Here is a 20,055-nt window from a genome sequence, read left to right as displayed (position 1 = left end):
TTAAAGAAAGAGCCAGCTCCAAATTAAGGTGACATAAGAGAAATGAAGACTGAATGGGTTTGGGTTTAGTGACTGATGTGTCTTCTAGCTTGTGCAGTAAAAATGTAATAAACATTGTAAATATTTCTGAGACAATATTTGAAAGGGAAATCGTATCTAACATTCATTATCCTATTTTTAAACTACCTAGTGAACCCACACCACATATTTTAAGTAAATGACTATAATAGTGGGGTAAATGCATTGTGGTGTAATGGAAAGAATATTAGATTGGGGCATCTCATCATTTCATCTTCTAGGTCTTATAGGAAATCTAAAAGAAACGGTGTTGTCCATTCCTAAGGCTCATGTAGCATATTTTAGGATTCATACTGTTCATCTACAATAATGCCATTCATTTCTGCTTTCTAACTAGTGTTCAGATACTTGGTTGTTCAAAATATTTGTAGTTCAAATGAGATCAAGATTTTAAGACAATCCTAAAAACAACAATCAGCCACAGCAACTCGCCTGCCCTCAAATAGGGGGAGAAGGAAATGGGGAATTCATGTTTAGTGGGGACTGAGTTTCCATTTGGGAAAATGAGAACATTCTGGAGATGGATGGAGGTGATGGCTGCAGAAGGTGTGACCATACTTGATACCATTGCACTGTACATTTAACATGATTAAAACGGTATGTTTTAGGGGCACCTGGGTGGCTCAGTCGTTAAGTGTCTGCCTTCAGCTCAGGTCATGATCCCAGGGTCCTGGAATCGAGCCCCACATCAGGTTCCCTGCTCAGCGGGAAGCCTGCTTCTCCCTCTCCCACTCCCCCTGCTTGTGTTCCCTCTCTTGCTGTATCTCTCTCTGTCAAATAAATAAAACCTTAAAAAAAAAAGGTATGTTTTATGTCACATATGTTTGACCACAATAAAAAAAAATTATCTTTGCTCACTGACAAGTCATTGCCATAAGAAAGCTATGTGTGTGCATGTTTCTGCTAATAAGACTGTTTAGCTTGGATTTGGGGTGGTTCTTCATATATTAAAAAAATCAGAATAAGTTGCCATTGTCTTCTTTGGTTGATCATTAAAGGAATTTGTTGGTCTGCCGCAAAGCTTCCAGAAGGAAAAGTCTAGTTATTTTTCCATCCATCTTTTCCAATGAATGTTTTTCATTTCCCCATCATTTCCTCTCTTTCCTATGCATGGTGGAAGCAAAAGCCTTGCACTGAGGCTGAGGTGTGAAGATGCTGGAGACGCTCATCATGGAACAATGTAGGCAGGAAAAGCGGCTTCCATGGTCAGAGCATTAGATAAGGAATCACTGACGTGGGTTCTAAGACTTGCTTGGTCCCTGGGTCACCTTGAGTCTCAGTTTTGGTCCAGCACAAAATGATGGAAAAATAATACTTTTCCCATTTGTTTTACAAATGGGTTAATGCATGTGAATGTGTTTTGTAGATTGTAAAGTGCTTTAGAAATTTAAAGTGGCATCATTATTTTTACTGCTATTACTATTAATGATTTTTCACTGATGATTTTTTGTGGTATAAAATGAGGAAAGAATATAAATGAGGAGTGATGCTCCATTCCGTTTTGACTAAACACCAGGTTATGCCAGCCTAGGGATAAGTTGGAGCAGAGATGCTGCTATGATTTGGCTCTTTGATTTCCCTCATGGTTTCTTTCTTTCAATCTGTGCCCTGAGCAAGCAGCTTGCTCACAAACCCTTGAATACAGATTGAAATATATTCAGAAGAGATAGGGTTTTTTATTTATTTGAATTATATTTACCTGTGGGTTAAATTCATTTGACTAGAGAAAATAAATAGCAGATGACTGTAGAAGTTAAGAAGGCTAAGCACTCTTTTAGGAGAAATCATGAGAAATATAGTGGAATGTTGTACAAGAAATTGCCTTGCCTCTAAATAGTTGCTTTTGTAATGATTTTGAAGGTGGCATGTATGTAATGTTACTGACCCACTTTAAAAAATATGTGAAATATATGCTCTGATGTTGTACTGTGGAGAATTAAGATGTGAATTATGTTTCATTAATGGTAAAGGATTAGTGTGTGTGTGTGTGTGTGTGTGTGTGTGTGTTTCTCCATGTGCTTGCTTATTTGGACGTGGAGACAGACACAGGGATTCTTCCTTTTTTTATACTTTATACTCTAGTAAGGGTTTATGCCCTCTTGAGAGAGAAATTGTTTATTTTCTCACTATACCTCTAGTGAAGTACTGAGACTCTTGGATTGTGCCCTGTCACTCAGTGGGTTGAAATACAAATGCTAATTTATTGCCAGACTGCAGGGTTGTGATTTGCATTCCAAATCAGATTGCAGCTTCCCATTATAAATTGCTTATCCCGTTGTTCCTTATCTAGAATTTGTTCCTTCTTCTGTTATCCTTCTCATTCCCCAATAATGACCCTTGAAACAGTTCCCATTTAAAAATCAGATTCCCATTTAAAATCAGCAGTTTAAGTGGACTAAAATTATAACAATAAATTACCAAGATATCAATAGATGCCTTTTCAAAAATTTCAGTGTCTTTCTCCCTTTCCTTTAAGAATCTTCTGGCACTGAAGTAAAATAATTACTTAAAATATATCTTTCAGGCTTAAAGGTTCATACTCATTCTTTGGAAAACCATACTTTTATATCTTTTTCAATCTGAAAGGTATGAGCTTACAAAACCTCTGTTAATAGTAACTTCTTACAAATAAACTCTCAGGTGGTTTAATTGCATCCTTTCTTGCCACTTTTAAATCAAATTAACTAGATACTCAGAGAGCAGAGCAAAGGAAAATGCATTTTCACAAGGTATCTGACTGGTGAGAAGCGGTACTGCGGCATAAAGAACCGGCAGGAATCCGGGCTTTCCCACTCTGGTGGCAAAGAGGGGGAATCATGGGTTGGTGGTCTGCTTCATGTTAGGAGGACACCCCTCCATCTGTTCACAGCTCAGCCTCTTTCCAATTTAAAGCCCAGATTTCCATACAAACCTCAATTTCTTTTCCCCATTTTAAATGCAAAGCAAGGCTTGTGAATCACAGAGTCTCGGCTTCTGGGATTCAGACCAAATTTCCCCCCAAAATTCTCAGGCTATTTGCTTGAATACCTGCTTACAGTGGTACACAATGGGCAGCTTTGAGAAGAAAAATTGATAATCTTCACGGAAGAGTAATTTGAATGAAATTACACTTGACAGCCTGTCTCCAAGCAAACAAGAGGCGCGAGGGAGCCTTAGCTAAGCTCCGAGGACTTGCCCAAGCCACTGCTGTGGGAGCTTCCCAGGGAAAAAAAATCACCAGTTTTTCCAACATCTAATTGAGCTTTTGATTAATTCCGTGTACCAGATTCTACTGAAGAAAGGTAGCCATGGAAGAGAATATGGAAGAGGGACAAACACAAAAAGGTACTGTGCTAAAAGGGTTTGTTTGTAACTAAGTAATTATTTTGCAGTTTCCTTGTTTGCTTTAGACGCTTGCCAGTAAGGCTAATGAATGTTTCTCTCTTGGAAGGCAAGTTTTTTTTCTTTTGTTTCCCTTTTAGCCTGTTCCTCACTTGTAGTAATGTCTGGCTTGAATGTTGTCATTATTTGCAAATCTTTCAGATCTAAGTATCCGGATGCGTAGTCGAGTTTGGTGATAGGAGCATTGCGGTATTGTTGCGAACTCTTTCTTACACCAGTCTTTGTTAATGTTCCTTTATTTCATGTTTTCATGCTTGTTGAGCTGGGTTAAGGGACTCCTGGTGTGAGCCACAGACGCAATATTTGGAGCTAGTTGTTGCTAAAAATCTGATGATGTAACCATTATTGATACCTTTGAGTGGACATCTGATAGAACAAAGACCAAGCGTATATTTATTCTATTTTGGTTGGTGCATCTTAAAAGAATCTTTTTTTTTTTTGCACGAATGCAATCTAGTTTTAATATAGATGGAGCAAAGGTTCATAAATTTTCAGAGTGAATAATAATATTAAGGTTTTCCTTTCTATGGAGTTGACCATAATCAACTTCTGAGTAATAAATGTCAAGGGTATTTTCTTGGTATTTTATGCGTTTTTAAGCCTTTGTAGCTATACCTGGCTGTAGGAATTAAATTGTCATTTTTATAGGTTAAAAAGGGCCAAATATTGACAATTCCAAATGATTCAGATGCTCTAGAATTGTGTGTGTGTGTGTGTGTGTGTGTGTGTGTGTGTGACACAAGTGGTAGCTTTGGAGGGAACTGTAGCTATCTCAGGATCGGCAGCATTTTCTCTCATGCCTGTTCTCAGGCTTATGTAATGTTATAAAAAACACTCTTGTGTTCTCAGGATGGAAAGAGTGACACAGGTATTACTACACAAAAGTAATACTGAAGAGTAGTACTGGAAAGATTGAGCTACCAAACTTGATTTTGAATGTATGTGAATGCATTATTTTAGAAAACCATATTTCATATGAAAAAATCGGTAGTTTGGAAACATAGTGCGGTTTTCATGATTTTGAGCCTTCAGCTTTGCTGAGTCTCTTAACAGACACACACACACACATGCCCACGCATGCACACTCTCAACACATCTATATAATCCAAGACTATTGACATTAAATATTTAAGTGTTTTATAAAAGCAATAGAGGAAGTTAATAGATAAGGTAATGTACGATTTGAGTCACTAGCACACTCGTTAATGGTACTCTGTAAAGAAACTCAATAATCTACATAGATATCATGTAATCTGTTTTTTAAATAAAGAAATCCTCAACTACCTTTATTGTGTGAACAAATACCTTAAGTATTCACCAGTGATTTGAAATAGCGAATTTTCATGGTAATTTTTACCTTTAAAAGGCATCTCCATTGACAATTTTACTTTAGGAATAAAATACCTTATTTTAATATTTTTTTATAGCACATAAGGAGACTGCTTCTTGGCCAGGTATTTTATGCAAGGAAAAATAAACTGATAATTTTCACATAGAGAAGTGATATTCATTGCACTAAATAAAATTTTGAGATAAATCATGGATTGTGGTTACAGGTTGAAATGTCTGAGCAAGCAGGAACCAAGAAAAATGATGTAATTAGTTATGATGTTCTTCTCAGGTAACACTGAAAATCTTCCCTTCATGGGGGTGGAAGCAGCAGCAATGTGATGAGGGAACGTCCTGTTGCAGCGGGGTTTTTGTTTTTTGTGGGTTTTTTTTTTTTTAATCATTAAGGTGTACATATTTAAATCAGGAACAGTAGAGGAAAACAATTTTTTAAAAATGAAAAGTTGTATAATGGTCTATCAGTTCATAAAGATATGTAAGTAAAATATCTATGATTAAGCTTTTTTTTATTAATTGTGAAGATTTAACTCTCATCAATCCTGGTTTATTCCTTTCAACTACGCCGATGACACCTTTTCTATATAAGTTTGTTTTTAGAAAGTTATATTTGCACATAAATGCTCTCTATACAAGTACAGGGGTAGAGGAAACAATGCAATTTGAAAGGATCTAAGTTGAAAAGCTATTAGACAAGCAGATTAATCATAAGAGATTTTTCAAGAGTTTAGGTGTACAGATTTAACGATCCATCTACTTTAAAGGAAAACAGCACTTTGCATTAACTTTCATGCTGTCTTTCTTAAATTGCATAGAATTTTCTTAGGTAATAATTCAGATATCACATAATTCTCTTCCATTTGAAAGATGCTCTCCTGTCCCTTCTTACAATTTAAATCTATTTTTCTTTGTTACAAATTAGAAAGATTTGAATTCACATCAGTATTTATCCATGTCAGCTTCCAAATTCAACTACAATATAAAATGGAAGCCAGTGGTTTCATAAACATATTTGAAAAAATATATAGTTGATGCCTAAACACTTAGAAAAGGTCTTCCATACGAAATATAGTTTTCTTCATAACGAGATCTTCCTTCCCCATTTAATCTGTAAAAGGCAATTGAAAGCAGTCCTAATATTTACTGTAATTTAACTATATATGTTCATCCTGGAAGAGAGGATAGTTTAAAAGTATGGGTGACTTCACCAGTCATTCTGCTCAATGGCTTGGTGTGAAACTGAAATGGGATCATTAATCTGTTGCTGCATCCATTTCTGCCACTGTCCCAAAAGGTGAGTATCTCATCGTGCTGAGTGAGAAGCTAGTGTTTTAAGAAACGTGTGTGTTTTTGTAAAACATGCCCTCCAAAGGAAAGCTTATTATTTTATCTTGGGTCCAGCCAAAGCAACAGTATTCTGATATTGGAGAAAAAAAGAGGAAAAGGAAAGAAGGTATTTTGAACTTGGCCCTTAGGTAAAGCCATAATAAACCTAGCATCTCTGTTGTCAAAAATTGAAGTACATGGTCATCCAATCATGGCAACAAGTGTTTCAGTTACTGTAGGGGGATTGAGCAAAGTGCATGAAGAGGTTTTTACAAAGATTTAAAAGGTATACATTTATGACTTGTAGGCATGCAACTTTGCCCAATCCTATCGGAAAAGATGTAAATGATTTAAGTGAGTCTGATCATTAGTGAATTAGTGAATGTGTGTTCGGGTGGCCAGGCAAGTAGGTGACCATTACTTTATAGACAACCTCAATGAATGAGTTACTGAATTAGGAGGAGGTCAAAGCTGCTGAATTAAAGATTAGAAGAAGTGACAAAATTATACAGAGATAAAAAGGAAATAGTAATGAACAGGAAGAGCGAGCAAATCACAATCTTCATAAATTAGCTGAACTGTTCCAAACAGCCAAAAACTTACTGACTTCATTTCTGAACATGAACATCATATGAAACAAAGCCTCGAAATTATATATAATATACCAGAAATGTTTCATCGACTCAAAAGATAATGGCTAAAGTGCTCCCATGTTTTTCTCGTATAATTAGCAGCAGTGTATGAATCTATGTGTCAGCTTTTTGAACTAAACAGAGGCAACCACTGCCTCCCTTCCAACACTGATGCCTGGTTTACCCTCTCCTCAAGAGAAACCAACCCTTGGTGGCCCTCGAGGACTACGTCACTAGAGGAGTCAAAGTTCAAACTCATGTGACAAGGCATAGTTCATCATCTCAACACCGATCATATGACTACTGTTTAATGGCCGTCCTTCATCCACCTTTAGCCCAGCATGCATGTGTCCTGTCAGCATATCCTTAGCGTATTAAAACCAACAAGAATATCTGGATGAAAGGACAGTACACAGGTTTCTTTTTTCTCTCTTTCAATCTTAATGTTTATCTCGTAATAAATACTGTACAATTATGTTTGACATGCCTGCTCGTAATTAGGTACTTTTCATTTTACGTTATGCGTTTCTACATGTATCACCGTAAAGAAGTCGACACACAAAAGCATATACATCACATTTATGGGCTGACTGAAATTCTTCTCGAAAATTTTTTTGACTCATGTTAGTTTTGCCTTGAAAGATGACTTTGCAGCCTAACCCTTCTTGAGATAGACATCATCCCTGAAGACAAGACACCACTATAATAAGTGAAAAGGGAGGTAGCTTTGCTTTATGACAAAAGAGGATACTGGGCAACTTAAATTGCCCGATGATTTCCATGCCAGATAGTGGCCTAAGGACTTTACATAAGTTAACTCCTAGACTCTTCACAATGACCTTAAACGGTGAGGAAACTAAAAATCAAATAGGTTAATTAACTTGACTGAAGTCACATAGTAGCAAGGAGGAGAGCCAGTCAGATTGAGGCCACACCCTGCAGTGTACTGGATGTCAATAATGGCCTACCTACCACAACTTCTCTTAAGTGGCTATGTTTCAACCACACACTTCTGCTGTACTAATAGGCCATGCTCTATAATTTATGGCTGTGTTCATTATCACCGCCTACGGCTTTTCTGGCCATATGTGGACAGCTTTGCCAAGGGCAGTCAATCCCTGGGTGTGCCAGCAATCTATCACTTGTGAGTCTTTATTCCAGAAAGATTAGCTGGGTCAGTGGGACTCCTCTCTTAAGAATTGAGAAAAGATGATTCTCAATATGCCCCAACCGTCTCTCGATTGCTCCAAATATCATTATAGTGACTGGGCTGCCCATCCCTCAGCTAATCTGAGTGAATCTCTCTGTTCTTTAAAATCAGAAGATCTTTAGATAAAACAAATGTCCAGATCCTTTTAGGAGTCTTATGTAAAGAGGCTTAATGTTAAGAACTTTTCCCAACCTTAACCTGCTATGTGGCAGCCGAACCAAATGTATACTTATTGTATACTTAAATCTCAACTTGACACTACTCTTTATCCTAGGTAATTCTGAGTTTTTCCCCTCATCAGTCGTTTTTTGTAATTGAATAATTAGTTCAAACTAAAACCACTACCTACCAGTAAGCAAATATTGGTAGTAAAATATTTTGAGAACCATTGCAAAGAAGTCAAAGAACCAGATGCATTGAAGTGTTTGCTTTATTAATAGAATTAGAATCTTTAATAGTGTATCATTGAAATCCATAGAACAGTGGCTAGGAAAATAACGATCATAACACCAAAAACCTTTGAATAGTCATTTAAAAAGAAGAATTAATCAGCCTCCTTTTGCATCATGGATGTTGGCTACTTGCAGGCTCATGAAAAAGGGAATGGATTTCATCTCAACAAATATGTCAGTTGCCTTCTCGATATTTGAAGAACAAAGCCAGAGAAACATAAAGATTCAGATTTTAAAAAGTGTGTAGGAGAAATCTGTCCTGTGATTTGACAGCTGTGCTTTTACTAGCGGTTAATACTGGACTCTAAGAAATTATTATCATGTGGTTATTAAATGCAGCCCTAAGATACTTGCCAGTGGGGAACATTAGGTGTATTTTTCATAAGACTCAGTAGATATTCCCTGAACTTCTACATTGCTTTGGTTATTATGACTTCTGTGGTTTAGGCATAATATTTTAGAATTTTGTCATCTTACATTTTTTTTGGATCAGTTGCTCATGTTTTTTTATAACTGTGGTGCTATTTGTCTCAGAGTTCCAAAATGCTCGATAACACATGTTCCACCATCTTGGTAGGATAAAGGATACATAATTGGTTTCGTTTTACTGTATCATTAGAATGAGTATATTCACCTTTTAAAATGGAAGTGCTTGATATACTTACTTCATTTTCTGCCTGAATTGAAACTTAATCTTACACATTTAAGGAGACGAAGTGAGAAGTCCAGTGTAATGAATTAAGATATTGATACAGAATGTATCTAGAGTGATGACTTCAAAATGGTTGTAGAAATCAATTATTCCTTAATTAGTCTACAATGCAAATGGCTCATGTGTGATTCATAGAATATGGAAAATAACTGCTAGTTTGTCAATTTTGGCCTCCATTTTCCTTTGAACATAAACCCCTCCCTACCATGCAGAATGTTTGACAGTCTCCTTTTTCATACATCGAAGACAGACTGCCTGGCTTGTTTTCAAAGTCCTTTTGGATATCTTCCATACTAACAGGTGGCACAGCTGTGGATTAGCTGACATTATGAAAATAATTCATGTTTTCCCATGTGTTCTCTATTCAAGTTGTGACCATTGTCTTGGATATTCTTAATCTGAAAGAAATTTTCTTCTGTGCTCTGTGAAAATAAAAGGAAAGAAAAACACAAAATAACTGACTTGTTTCTTTCAAATTGTGAGTGGGGAATTTAACTTTAGTTCCAGATAAAAGTCAGGAGCTAATTGGGATGTGTTGTAGAGTTCATTGGGGAATTAAGTTACAATATGAGCAAATCCGAGGTCAGAGGAAAAAAGGAGGATGACTCTTGGATTTTAAATGATGTGTGTTCCTCAAGTATTAAGTTAGATCAACATGTTGGAACATTACTGCTGTGTATGACAGAATAATTTCCAAAAGAAAGACATTCTGGCACATAGTTTAAATCACTTAATGTTTTTGCACCTAAATTTCTATCATACGAGAAATAATCTTTTATTATACTTACCTCTACAAAAGAGAGCATTTTGATAGAATCTATCTCTGAGAATGATGTTAGGAACATAAAACATACATTCCCTCCTATTATGGAGCATGCATGCTTTTTACTTATTCTTAAGTAAAAGTGAGTCAGTTGAAAAATTTTGCTAATTATCATTTTCCACTCTAATAATAGAAATTTCAATGTTTTGGCAAATGCTTTCTCTCTATTTTAATGCAATTTACCTAATCCATTAGAAACATTCTTTGAATGATGAATTAACTATTTTTTAATAATAAAACATGTAGAAGAAAAACTTTAAAATTGTTTATATTTCTTTATGGTTATTTGATGAGAAAGAGTTCTAGTAAATAAGTCAAATAAAGAAATAATACATACCCAAATCCCTTTCCCCAAAAACATAGCCATTTTTTTTCAGTTTTTGAGATGCCTCTCCACATTTCCTACATTACTATTTTCATTTTTTTAAAGATTTTATTTATTTATTTGAGAGACAGCATGAGCAGGGGGAGGGGCAGAGGGAGAGGAAAAAGTGGACTCCCTGCTGAGCAAGGAGCCCAATGTGGGGCATGATCCCAGGATCCTGGGATCATGACTTGAGCCGAAGGCAGACACTTAGCCAACTGAGCCACCCAGGAGCCCTGATATTTTCATTTTTAGTAGTCTGTATTCCATATCAATTTTGTACTTTAAGTTAGTGATTGCACATCTGAAACATAGCTAACTGCCTTTATTAACATGATTATTTTATTAACAAAAATAGTAAATATAATAGTTAATATTTAATAATCCAGGCACTGTTCAAAGCATTTCATATCAAGTACCTAGTGTCAATATATGCTAACATTAATTAATAAATTTTGATTATAGTTTTCTTAGCAGTATCCAATGTCTTTTTACTTGATGGACACACTCTTTAGTCAATGGATATTTAGTTCAAACTCAACCCTACAGAGAACAAGAAGAAAACCTCTTACAAATATCCAGAGAATAAAGAGGATTTTAATGACATGAGATAGTTTTAATTTCAGCTTTGAGATAAAGTGGTTCTAGTTAGAAAAATTATTTTTTCCCATAATACTAGCATTCAAATGCAAATTTTGGAATTCTAAACTAGGAATTTCTTTTTCCGTGGTAGTAAAGAATTGTATTCATTTTTGTTAAAACACCTTCAAGTATGGTGCAAGTAGAATGAATTTAAAAAATATAGGCTTGAGCATTGTTTGTGCAATGGAACTTGTATACATGACATTGGGTGTGGCTTGTCTGTTAAAACCAAGCTTAGGCTCTGAGAAGTTCTGATGGTCTTCAGTAGCGCCCACATCTTACCAAACCCAGATTAATTTAATGGTTTGTTTATACTTCAGAGATTCTAAATTATAGATATTCATCAAATTTTTAAAAATCTCATTGTTTTGTAGTAAAAGTTGACACGGAATGCTACTTATAGAATAACTGAATTTGAAACATTTTGAATTTCTTTACTCAACCACCCACAATAGAAAATTATAATTTGTAAGATTTAGAATTCAGAAACAATATGCTAAGATTTTCTCTATAAACCTCAGACTTGTAGAAAAGCCAGCAGTTTTTGTAGTCAGCTTTCACACTGATTGGCCAACTGACTTGTGGTTTCCCAGATCAGATGACTTGCTACAGTCCTGACTCTTTCTTTTGACTGAAACTCGTTTTCTCTATAACTTAATCTGTATTAGTCAGTCCTGGTTTTTTGGGAGTGGGTTTTTTGGGAAATATGGGAAAACCCATATTTTGGGGGATTTAATTTTCTCTACCATTATCTTTGTGTTTTAACTTGAGTTTTAGATGAAACAGTGACTTGGTGGATGGGCCTCTCACCATTTTTACAGCATTGTAGGAGTCTGCTAAATTCAAATCTGTCTCCATGTCTCCTTTCCTGTCTTCCATAACACACTGTGACCATTTAAAACATAACTAAGCAAACTTTCTTGAGGCAGAGAGTCAGTTTCAAAAATTAAAGGATGCTAAAGGGTTAACCACTTTTTTGAATTGTTGGAACAATTATTTTCTAAAAGTTTGTTTAGCATTTAATGAATGGCTTCTCTTATCATTTATCTTTTATGTAGTGTATGTTATACCCATCTCCCTTTTCAAAGTACACATCCCTTAAGGGAATGGATTTTATCTTTTGTTCTTGAACCTAACCTGCAAGGTGCTCTGAGTACAGCCCCATTCATACATGAAGATGATGATGATGATGATGATGATGACAGTAGTGGTGATGATGATGGTAGTGGTGAGTGGTTGGCGATGGTGAGGGAGACTAAGGAGAAGAGGAAAAGAAAGAGGATGGAAAGGAAAGAAAGAGGAGGAAAAAGAGGAAGAAGAAAAAGGTGATGTCAACAATTCAGTCTAAAGAAAGAATGAAATCCTTTTCTTTTCTAAACACAGACAGATCTATAAAACAGCTAACCCTAGCTTGGAAAAATGCTGCCACGACTCCCATTTTGTGTCCTTAGATTAGAATTAAAAGTCTTTTATTTTTTTACCTAAAATAGCATTTGATAGCAGCCTTCATGAAAATGAATAGATTTTCATTTATATTATTAAAGAGCCCACATGGATATTACATTTCAATTCCAGCAATTAAGTGAAATGCATTGAGCTGTCAAGTTCAGCATATGGTTCCTGAAACTTGGGAAGTTAGTCTCACAACATTTTATAAGATGCTAATAAAGAAAATATAGCATAGTGGTATATGAGCTTGCTGACACTAGGCTCACTGAGTTCATTAGTTAGTGTTGATCAAAGAAAACAAAATTGCAGAAGAAATAGTTTAAAATCATAGAGGACAATTTAGTAAGATAAGGTCTTTCTAAAGCTCTATTCAACTGGTCCATTTTCAAGATCATAAATTTAAAGGCTAGCATGTCAATGAATAATAATTCCCTTTACCATTTTTTATGCTTTCAGTTTTCATATTTTTATCAGTGTGCAATCTTGAACAGTTGCCTGATAGTTTGGTGATGTCCAAGGCATAGTCTGAAAGCTCTAGTCAATGGTATGTGAGGAGTATTTCATACAATATTTGAAGGAACATCTCTCTCCCTGCAGTTTTAGCGTACTAATTTTTTGGTATACTAACACTAATTTATGCTTTGGGATAAATGTGATACCATTGTTTAGCAAAATTGAGAGTGAGTTCTTCCTGGAAGAACATCTTAAATTATGTTGTGTTTTATATGCCAGGTGTATAGCCAGGCCAAAAAGTATAATCTTAGGAAAAGATTATATATCTTTCCATTTATTTATTTATACATTATTTTTTTAAGATTTTACTTTTTATTTATTTGATGGAGAGAGAGACAGCCAATGAGAGAGGGAACACAAGCAGGAGGAGTGGGAGAGGAAGAAGCAGGGTCCCAGTGGAGCAGGGAGCCCGATGCAGGGTTCCATGAGGGGCTCCATGGGGACTCAATCCCAGAACCCTGGAATCACGCCCTGAGCCGAAGGCAGATGCTTAACGACTGAGCCGCCCAGGTGCCCCTACTTATACATTATTTTTTACAGTGATTTGCTGCAATCTCTGTCAAATAAATAAATAAAATCTTTAAAATAAAAGAAAGACAGACTTAGGAGCTGCTAATAAATGACATATATGGTTCCTTCATAATGATGTTTGGTAATATTGTCTGTATATCAAGAGGGGCCTCTTTTTTTTACATGAATATTGAAAAAAATTTTCTCATTGTTTCTGGTAAGTTGGAGGGAAAGTTTGTACCACACTCACAGTTCTACCATCATTATGATATCTGGCCTCAACTTTAGTACTTTATTTTCTTTCAAATTCTGCAGTGATGCAAAAGCAACATCATTATTACCTACTGGTGTTGAGGGTCTCTTCAGCCTGGATTCCACATGCCTCTCTCCCACCAAGCACTGAATAATTTTTAAAATATTGAAAACAAACAGAGTAAGGTGGCTAGGTGGCTCGGTCAGTTAAGCATCTGCCTTCATCTCAGGTCATGATCTCAGGGTCTTGGGATCAAGCCCCACATGGGGTCCCTGCTCAGCAGGGAATCTGCTTCCCCCACTTCCCCTATCTGCTGCTCCCCCTTCTTGTGCTTTCTCACTCTCTCTCCGTGTCAAATAAATAAATAAAATCTTTAAAAAAATAATTGAAAAATAAAATAAAATAAAATAAATAAAAAATAAAAATACAGAGTAATTTTTTAAATCTAATATACTCTATTTAATAAAAAAAGATCAAATTCACTGGTCACTCTTTTCCATCTGTATCAGATTCCCAGCACATCTCCTATTTATTGTCATAATCACTTTGCTTCAGCCTTAAGTATTCAAAGATATTTATCTTTAAACGTACTGGGTAATTCATGGCTTACTTGACTATATTATAGATTTATTAAGTTAAACCATGTCATATTGTTAATATTAGAAAATTTTCATCTGCCAAAAAAATGGTACTTTAATATAGCTATACTGTTAGTATGTACATTTATGGAAACTTTTTAAATGTGTTATCATTTCTGTTTAGAAAATAAAATATTACATGATATGGCATAATTAAGATTTGCATATTATATTTACATGGAGTATGGTAAGCTCATCAAACTTTTTCTAAATTCTTTGTGAGCTCCTTAACTTGCTGTGTTATTTTCCCTTTTGACAAAATTGGCAAAATGTTTGGAGATTTTATTGTTCGATGCATTCATATATGATAGCAAAGATAACATTTTTCTCAGTTTTGAGGTCACGTGACCTCAAAATTTGGTACTTCGGGGGCTTCTTAAACATAGTACTAAATTAGGATGTATGGTTTATTTTGTCTGTCTGAGAGCAGACAGCATGTTACTTCATCTAGAGAATGAAATATCTGCTTTGTTTTTCCCGGTATAAAATAACACTCCAAAAATCATTTCCCATCTATGTGGCATTATTCAATGGAATCTCTTCCCCCACAAGCTGAGAATGCCATTCTGTCATGAGTGGTTCTTATTTATATTGTCTAATATAAGTTTACAAAGCTGTTTGGGATCCTTGAGGGACAAAGAATTACATACCATTTCAATATGAAATGTAACCCAGACATTAACTCGAACTATTACCTTTTTGGTTATTTTGATGTTTTATTGTGCAAGAAAGAGAAGCCTTCAATGAAAGGGTCTTATGATCTATGGTTTAGAAATAGTATGAAGCCATAATTTAGGCTTTGGAATGGACAATAACTAAGGACAGCACTGAAGAACACTGAAATGTCCATTATTGAATGTAGATACATAATTTTACCTGTAAATTTTTTTTAATGTGGGTATGAGAAAAAAAAAATGGGAATGGATAGGAAAGAATGAACTGCACCTGATCTTGCTATAGAATGAACTAATTGTTTTATTTTTTGTTTTTGAACTAAATTGTTTTAGATCAGTTTAGGCCCAGAGGGTGGAGAGTCCCACCCCTAATTTAAATGATTTCCACTCAGTATAATTAATATGGTATTCATATTACAAAAAAAATGGACTTACATACATTTGGTTAGCATACATTGATTAAGTAAAGGAATTTATTTCTCCAATCAAGATTTTGGGTTAGGTTTGGTAAATGTGTAATTTCATTTTTGTTATATTTTATATATTCTGTTTAGCTCTTTATGTTCCATTTTGTAAAGTCTCAAAGAATATTCCTCTTCAATTTCTGTGATAATGTCTAATCATCTACTACAAATTACAGTCATTAGAATCATTTGATGACTTCTTGATCACTTAGAAGTCTTTGTAATTTTTTTTTATTGTACTCTTAGAATCATATTATTTGAAACAAGGAATTTTACTGTTTCTTTAAAATTCATTATTAAAAATCCATGCTGCTTAAGAAACCATAATAAGGTGAATGAAAAAAGAGGCAAATCTGAAAAATATTTGAATCATGTTCTTATTAAAAGTGTTCTGCATTATGCATTTTGACTAAAGAGTTTTTGTTTGTTTTTTGAAAATATGTTCTATTTCTAGAGTGACAAAGAGAAGTATTTTGGAGGTGTCTATTGGACTGCAGCCCTCTTCCTCACTACAATATTAAAATTTTTAATTTCTATATAAAAATATCAATATCTCTCTTCCCTATATGTTTTTACTTTGTTGCACTCTTATCAGTCTTTGGAACAGCTGAAGAGAGAAAACCCTGGGCTCTGCCTGAGATACCAAGGGGCAGGAAACCAGACAGGGTTAGAACACAGGGCTGGGAAAGAATAATGTTGTTCCCCCTTTTGCAAAATGAAAAAAAAAAAAGAAGAAGAAGTAGGAAAGGAAAGGAAAGGAAAGGAAAGGAAAGGAAAGGAAAGGAAAGGAAAGGAAAGGAAGGAAAGGAGATGTTATTACATATCAGGCCATCTGAAATCTTTGAACTCTCTGCTCATAACTAGCCTCAGGCAAGGATTTCCAATTTCCTTCATTTTCTTTCATGTGAAATACAGCTGAGGATTTGCCAGAAAAAATTGAATACCTCTTTCGGAGCCATGTAAAAAAATGCATTTTATATTTCCCTTGGTAAAATTGCTTTCCTGAGGAAATTCACTATTTTCTAAGGAGAAAATGTAGGCCACAAAGAGAAGGAAAAAAAAAAACCCCTTAGATTTCAACTGTGTGCTACATTTGCCCTGATGAAGAATGGACTCCACAATTTAAGAGCTTAACAGAAATGACACATTTGAGAAGAGCAGCAAAAAATTAAACCTATCTGTGTCAATAAAAGAGTTAATTAAGTTGCCTCCATACCATCCCCCTCCAAAAAATAATTTTTAAGAGTTTTTGTGTAGTTTGTAGATTTTTGGTAAGGCAATGTTTGGTAAATTTGCAAGGAAGACAGCAGAAACTCACCACATTGTTTGTTGTGAAACCAAGCTGTACTCCTTTCTGCATTCCATAACCAAGAACTTCTGTCTTGCTATTTAGATTAAGCAATACTACAATGGGGGTGTTCATCTACCCTGTTTAAACAGATTATAAATATGGTGTATTGGGTGTTATTATGACATTCAGCTTAAAGATAATCTTACTGTTGAGTTTAATCAACTGAGCTCCCTCAAAAATTATTAAATAACAAACCAACAACCTTTGTGAGAGGTGAGGTGATGATTTTGCCTTAAATTGTTGGAAATAAATACCTTAGAAGAATGAATATTAACTGTACTTTGCAATGGATGTGCTGTTTTGGTACCCTTTGGGATTTCTGTATCTTTGTAAGTTATACAAGTTGTAGTAGTACCATAGTCTAATAGAGAAGTTTTCTGACTCGGGTTTGCTTGAATAACACCTGTTTTAGGTGTGTTGAAGCATAGATTTCTGCCCTCCTTCCACTTCTGATCTCAGTTTCTGATTCAGTAAGTTTGGGGTGGGGCCCAAGAATCTGCATTTCAAACACTTTCCCTAGTTTACTATAGTCACCAATCCTGGGACCACACATAGAGATCCACTGGTCTGGTAAATTATTGCCACTGTGTAAAACGGTGAATTTCCCAACTGAAATTTATAATTTATATATCAAAATAAGGATATTATGGATTTGAAATCCTAAAGCCTGAGAGGAAAACATAGTCAGAAATGGCAGTCATTTAAAATGAGAACTTTCTAGATAATAACCCCCAAATTTTGCTTTTGAAAATCAAAAGGGTTTTTGAAATCTATGATCATGAGCATAAGCTCTTGATTACTTCAAAAAGTGGTGTGTAATGTGCAATGATACACAGCCTTCCATCTGGATGATTCAGTAGATATAGGAGGAAATTATAATCATGGGATGAAGGGGGAAATTGACTAAGATAGGAAACTTAGAGTTACTGCAAATGCTAATGCATGTAACAATAAAACAGTTCTCGTGTGTACATGGGAGCTCAGTTGTTAAGGGGGAGGGTCTCAACGTTGATTCTGTGTCACTCTGGGCTGTCATGAACTGTTGATCCTGTTAATACCAATGTTAGTCTCACTAGCTATTTAACAAACATCATAAATAAATTTTATGTCAGAGGTCATGAAAGATCCAATAAAGGCCATCTCTAAACATAGTGAAATGGTTATAAATATTGTAACTAGGATCACAAGGCATTTTATTTTTTTTTTATTTTTTTAAAGATTTTATTTATTTATTCGACAGAGATAGAGACAGCCAGTGAGAGAGGGAACACAAGCAGAGGGAGTGGGAGAGGAAGAAGCAGGCTCACAGCAGAGGAGCCTGATGTGGGGCTCGATCCCATAATGCCAGGATCACGCCTGAGCCGAAGGCAGAAGCTTAACCGCTATGCCACCCAGGTGCCCCCACAAGGCATTTTAAATTTACAAATTAAATAAAATGAATATTAAAATGTTACTGTTGAAATCCTGTTATTACCATGGGTTATACAGTTATTTGTTTTTTTGCATTCCTCTGTTAAAATGTACCTATATTTTCTAGAAGAAATAACTGAACATTTTTCATACACTGGAAGGGAATATGATGTTGGACTAGTTAATTTTTCTAGAAAAGAGAACTCTTAAGAATCTGAGGTAATTATTTTACTGTGAAAAAATGAAAACATAAGCTTAAACACACAAAACACAGCTCGGAAATTTATAGTAATTGGTGAAATTATTGTTTGGATCAGGGCAACTTTCAAAGTGAGTTCAGTATGCACTGGGGAAGGAAATGCCTATGGGAACTTATTACCTGTTCATTAGCTCAAAAGCAAACAAGCAAACAGTTTGCACCATGTAAGACCTTGAAGACTGTGCCTTCCATTCCGTACTGCCCCTAAGAATTATACCTCACTACTTACTGCAAGATTCCCAGACGTAAATGTCACCACGAAATTACGATCTGTTTTTGGTAAACACAACGTAAAAGGTTTGTGAATGCAATAGAATAGCAAATAGCTTATATTCTAGCTTCCTTATTCACAGTGAAAATCATAAACTGCCAGAGGGAAGGTAATAGAAACAACCAGAACAATTCAACTATGGATTCCAGTCCCAATTCTGTCACATGCTGACCATGTTTTTAGGTCAGAAAACTAAATTCTGATCAACAGACTTAATTTTATCATCTATAAAATAGGAAGAATAATGACTGTATGTTGGGATTGATGTATTATTAAATGGGATAATTTTATTAATTATCCACATGATTCGTACTGCTTGGTAAATTGTAGACAAAGTGGGTTTTTATTAATCTTTTAGAATATGCTATTATTTCCATTTATTATGTTATATTGCCTCCCTGTGCATGCTAAAAGCCACCTCAAATCAGCAAAGTTTTGTGATTACACGTAGATAATTATTTTAGAATGACTATGTGGCGACCACTCTTCCAAGTGTTATTGAACAAGGCAGACTATATAATGGGTCTTTTGATGTGGCAGTGGAGACAGATTGCAACCAAGACAACATCCAGACATAAATAAATAGATAAGTAAGAAACTATCAGTGATATGCTTACGAGAAAATCAGAGAAACCTGTTAGGAAGTGGCTGGATTGCAACCAAGCTGTTGACTGTGGCTGTGGTCTCATCTGAAGGCTCCCGCATGGTAGTGGATCTGCTCAGTTGTTTAGTCACATGCCATTTTATGGGCAGGCCGCAATTTCTTACACATGCGTCTCGCCACAGCATTGCCTTATGACAGGGTAGCTGGCTTCTCCTGAGCAAAGGATAGAAGAGACTGGAAGAGAACATGCAAGATGAAAGCCATAGTGCTTTTGTAATGTAGCTTGGAAACAACATTCCACCACTCTGACATAGTCTTACATTAGAAGCAAATCAAGAAAGGTAGCCCTTATTCAAGTGGGAGAGATTCGGAAAGGCACCAAACGCCATAAGGCAGGGGTCACTGAGGACCATCTCAGAGGTTGTCTGCCACAGATATCCACAGGTGCTTCAAAAGCAACATGTCCAGAATGGAATTTATCCATTTACAGCAGAATCTTCTGTACATACTTTGTTCTCACATTCCATCACTTCTGTCACATTTTATATATGCTGCATGCAAACCTGAAAGCCCAGGTGGTCCGTACTAATACCTTCCACATTCTCGTTTATATCTGATTGCTCATCATATGCTTGTACCTCAGAAATGTCTCCTAATGCTGGCTTCCCCTCTTCATCTGTTCAGTTGCAGCC

The 20,055-nt window shown here is 35.5% G+C and overlaps 1 protein-coding gene across 1 annotated transcript in view; it reads left to right on the top strand.

Moving 5' to 3' along the window:
• The first annotated feature begins 2,669 nt into the window (after positions 1 to 2,669).
• Positions 2,670 to 20,055, top strand: part of GPM6A (glycoprotein M6A) — a 160,774-nt gene continuing 143,388 nt past the window's right edge. Inside the window, exon 1 of the mRNA XM_034647763.1 lies at positions 2,670 to 3,402. Within this exon, the coding sequence (XP_034503654.1) occupies positions 3,366 to 3,402 (37 nt within the window). The 5' untranslated portion in view covers positions 2,670 to 3,365. The remainder of the gene's footprint in view (positions 3,403 to 20,055) is intronic.

This window comes from Ailuropoda melanoleuca, chromosome 18, assembly GCF_002007445.2.
Source record: "Ailuropoda melanoleuca isolate Jingjing chromosome 18, ASM200744v2, whole genome shotgun sequence".
NCBI lineage: Eukaryota > Metazoa > Chordata > Mammalia > Carnivora > Ursidae > Ailuropoda > Ailuropoda melanoleuca.
Note: the sequence above shows the minus strand (reverse complement) of the source record. Positions and strands in the feature narration are given on the sequence as shown.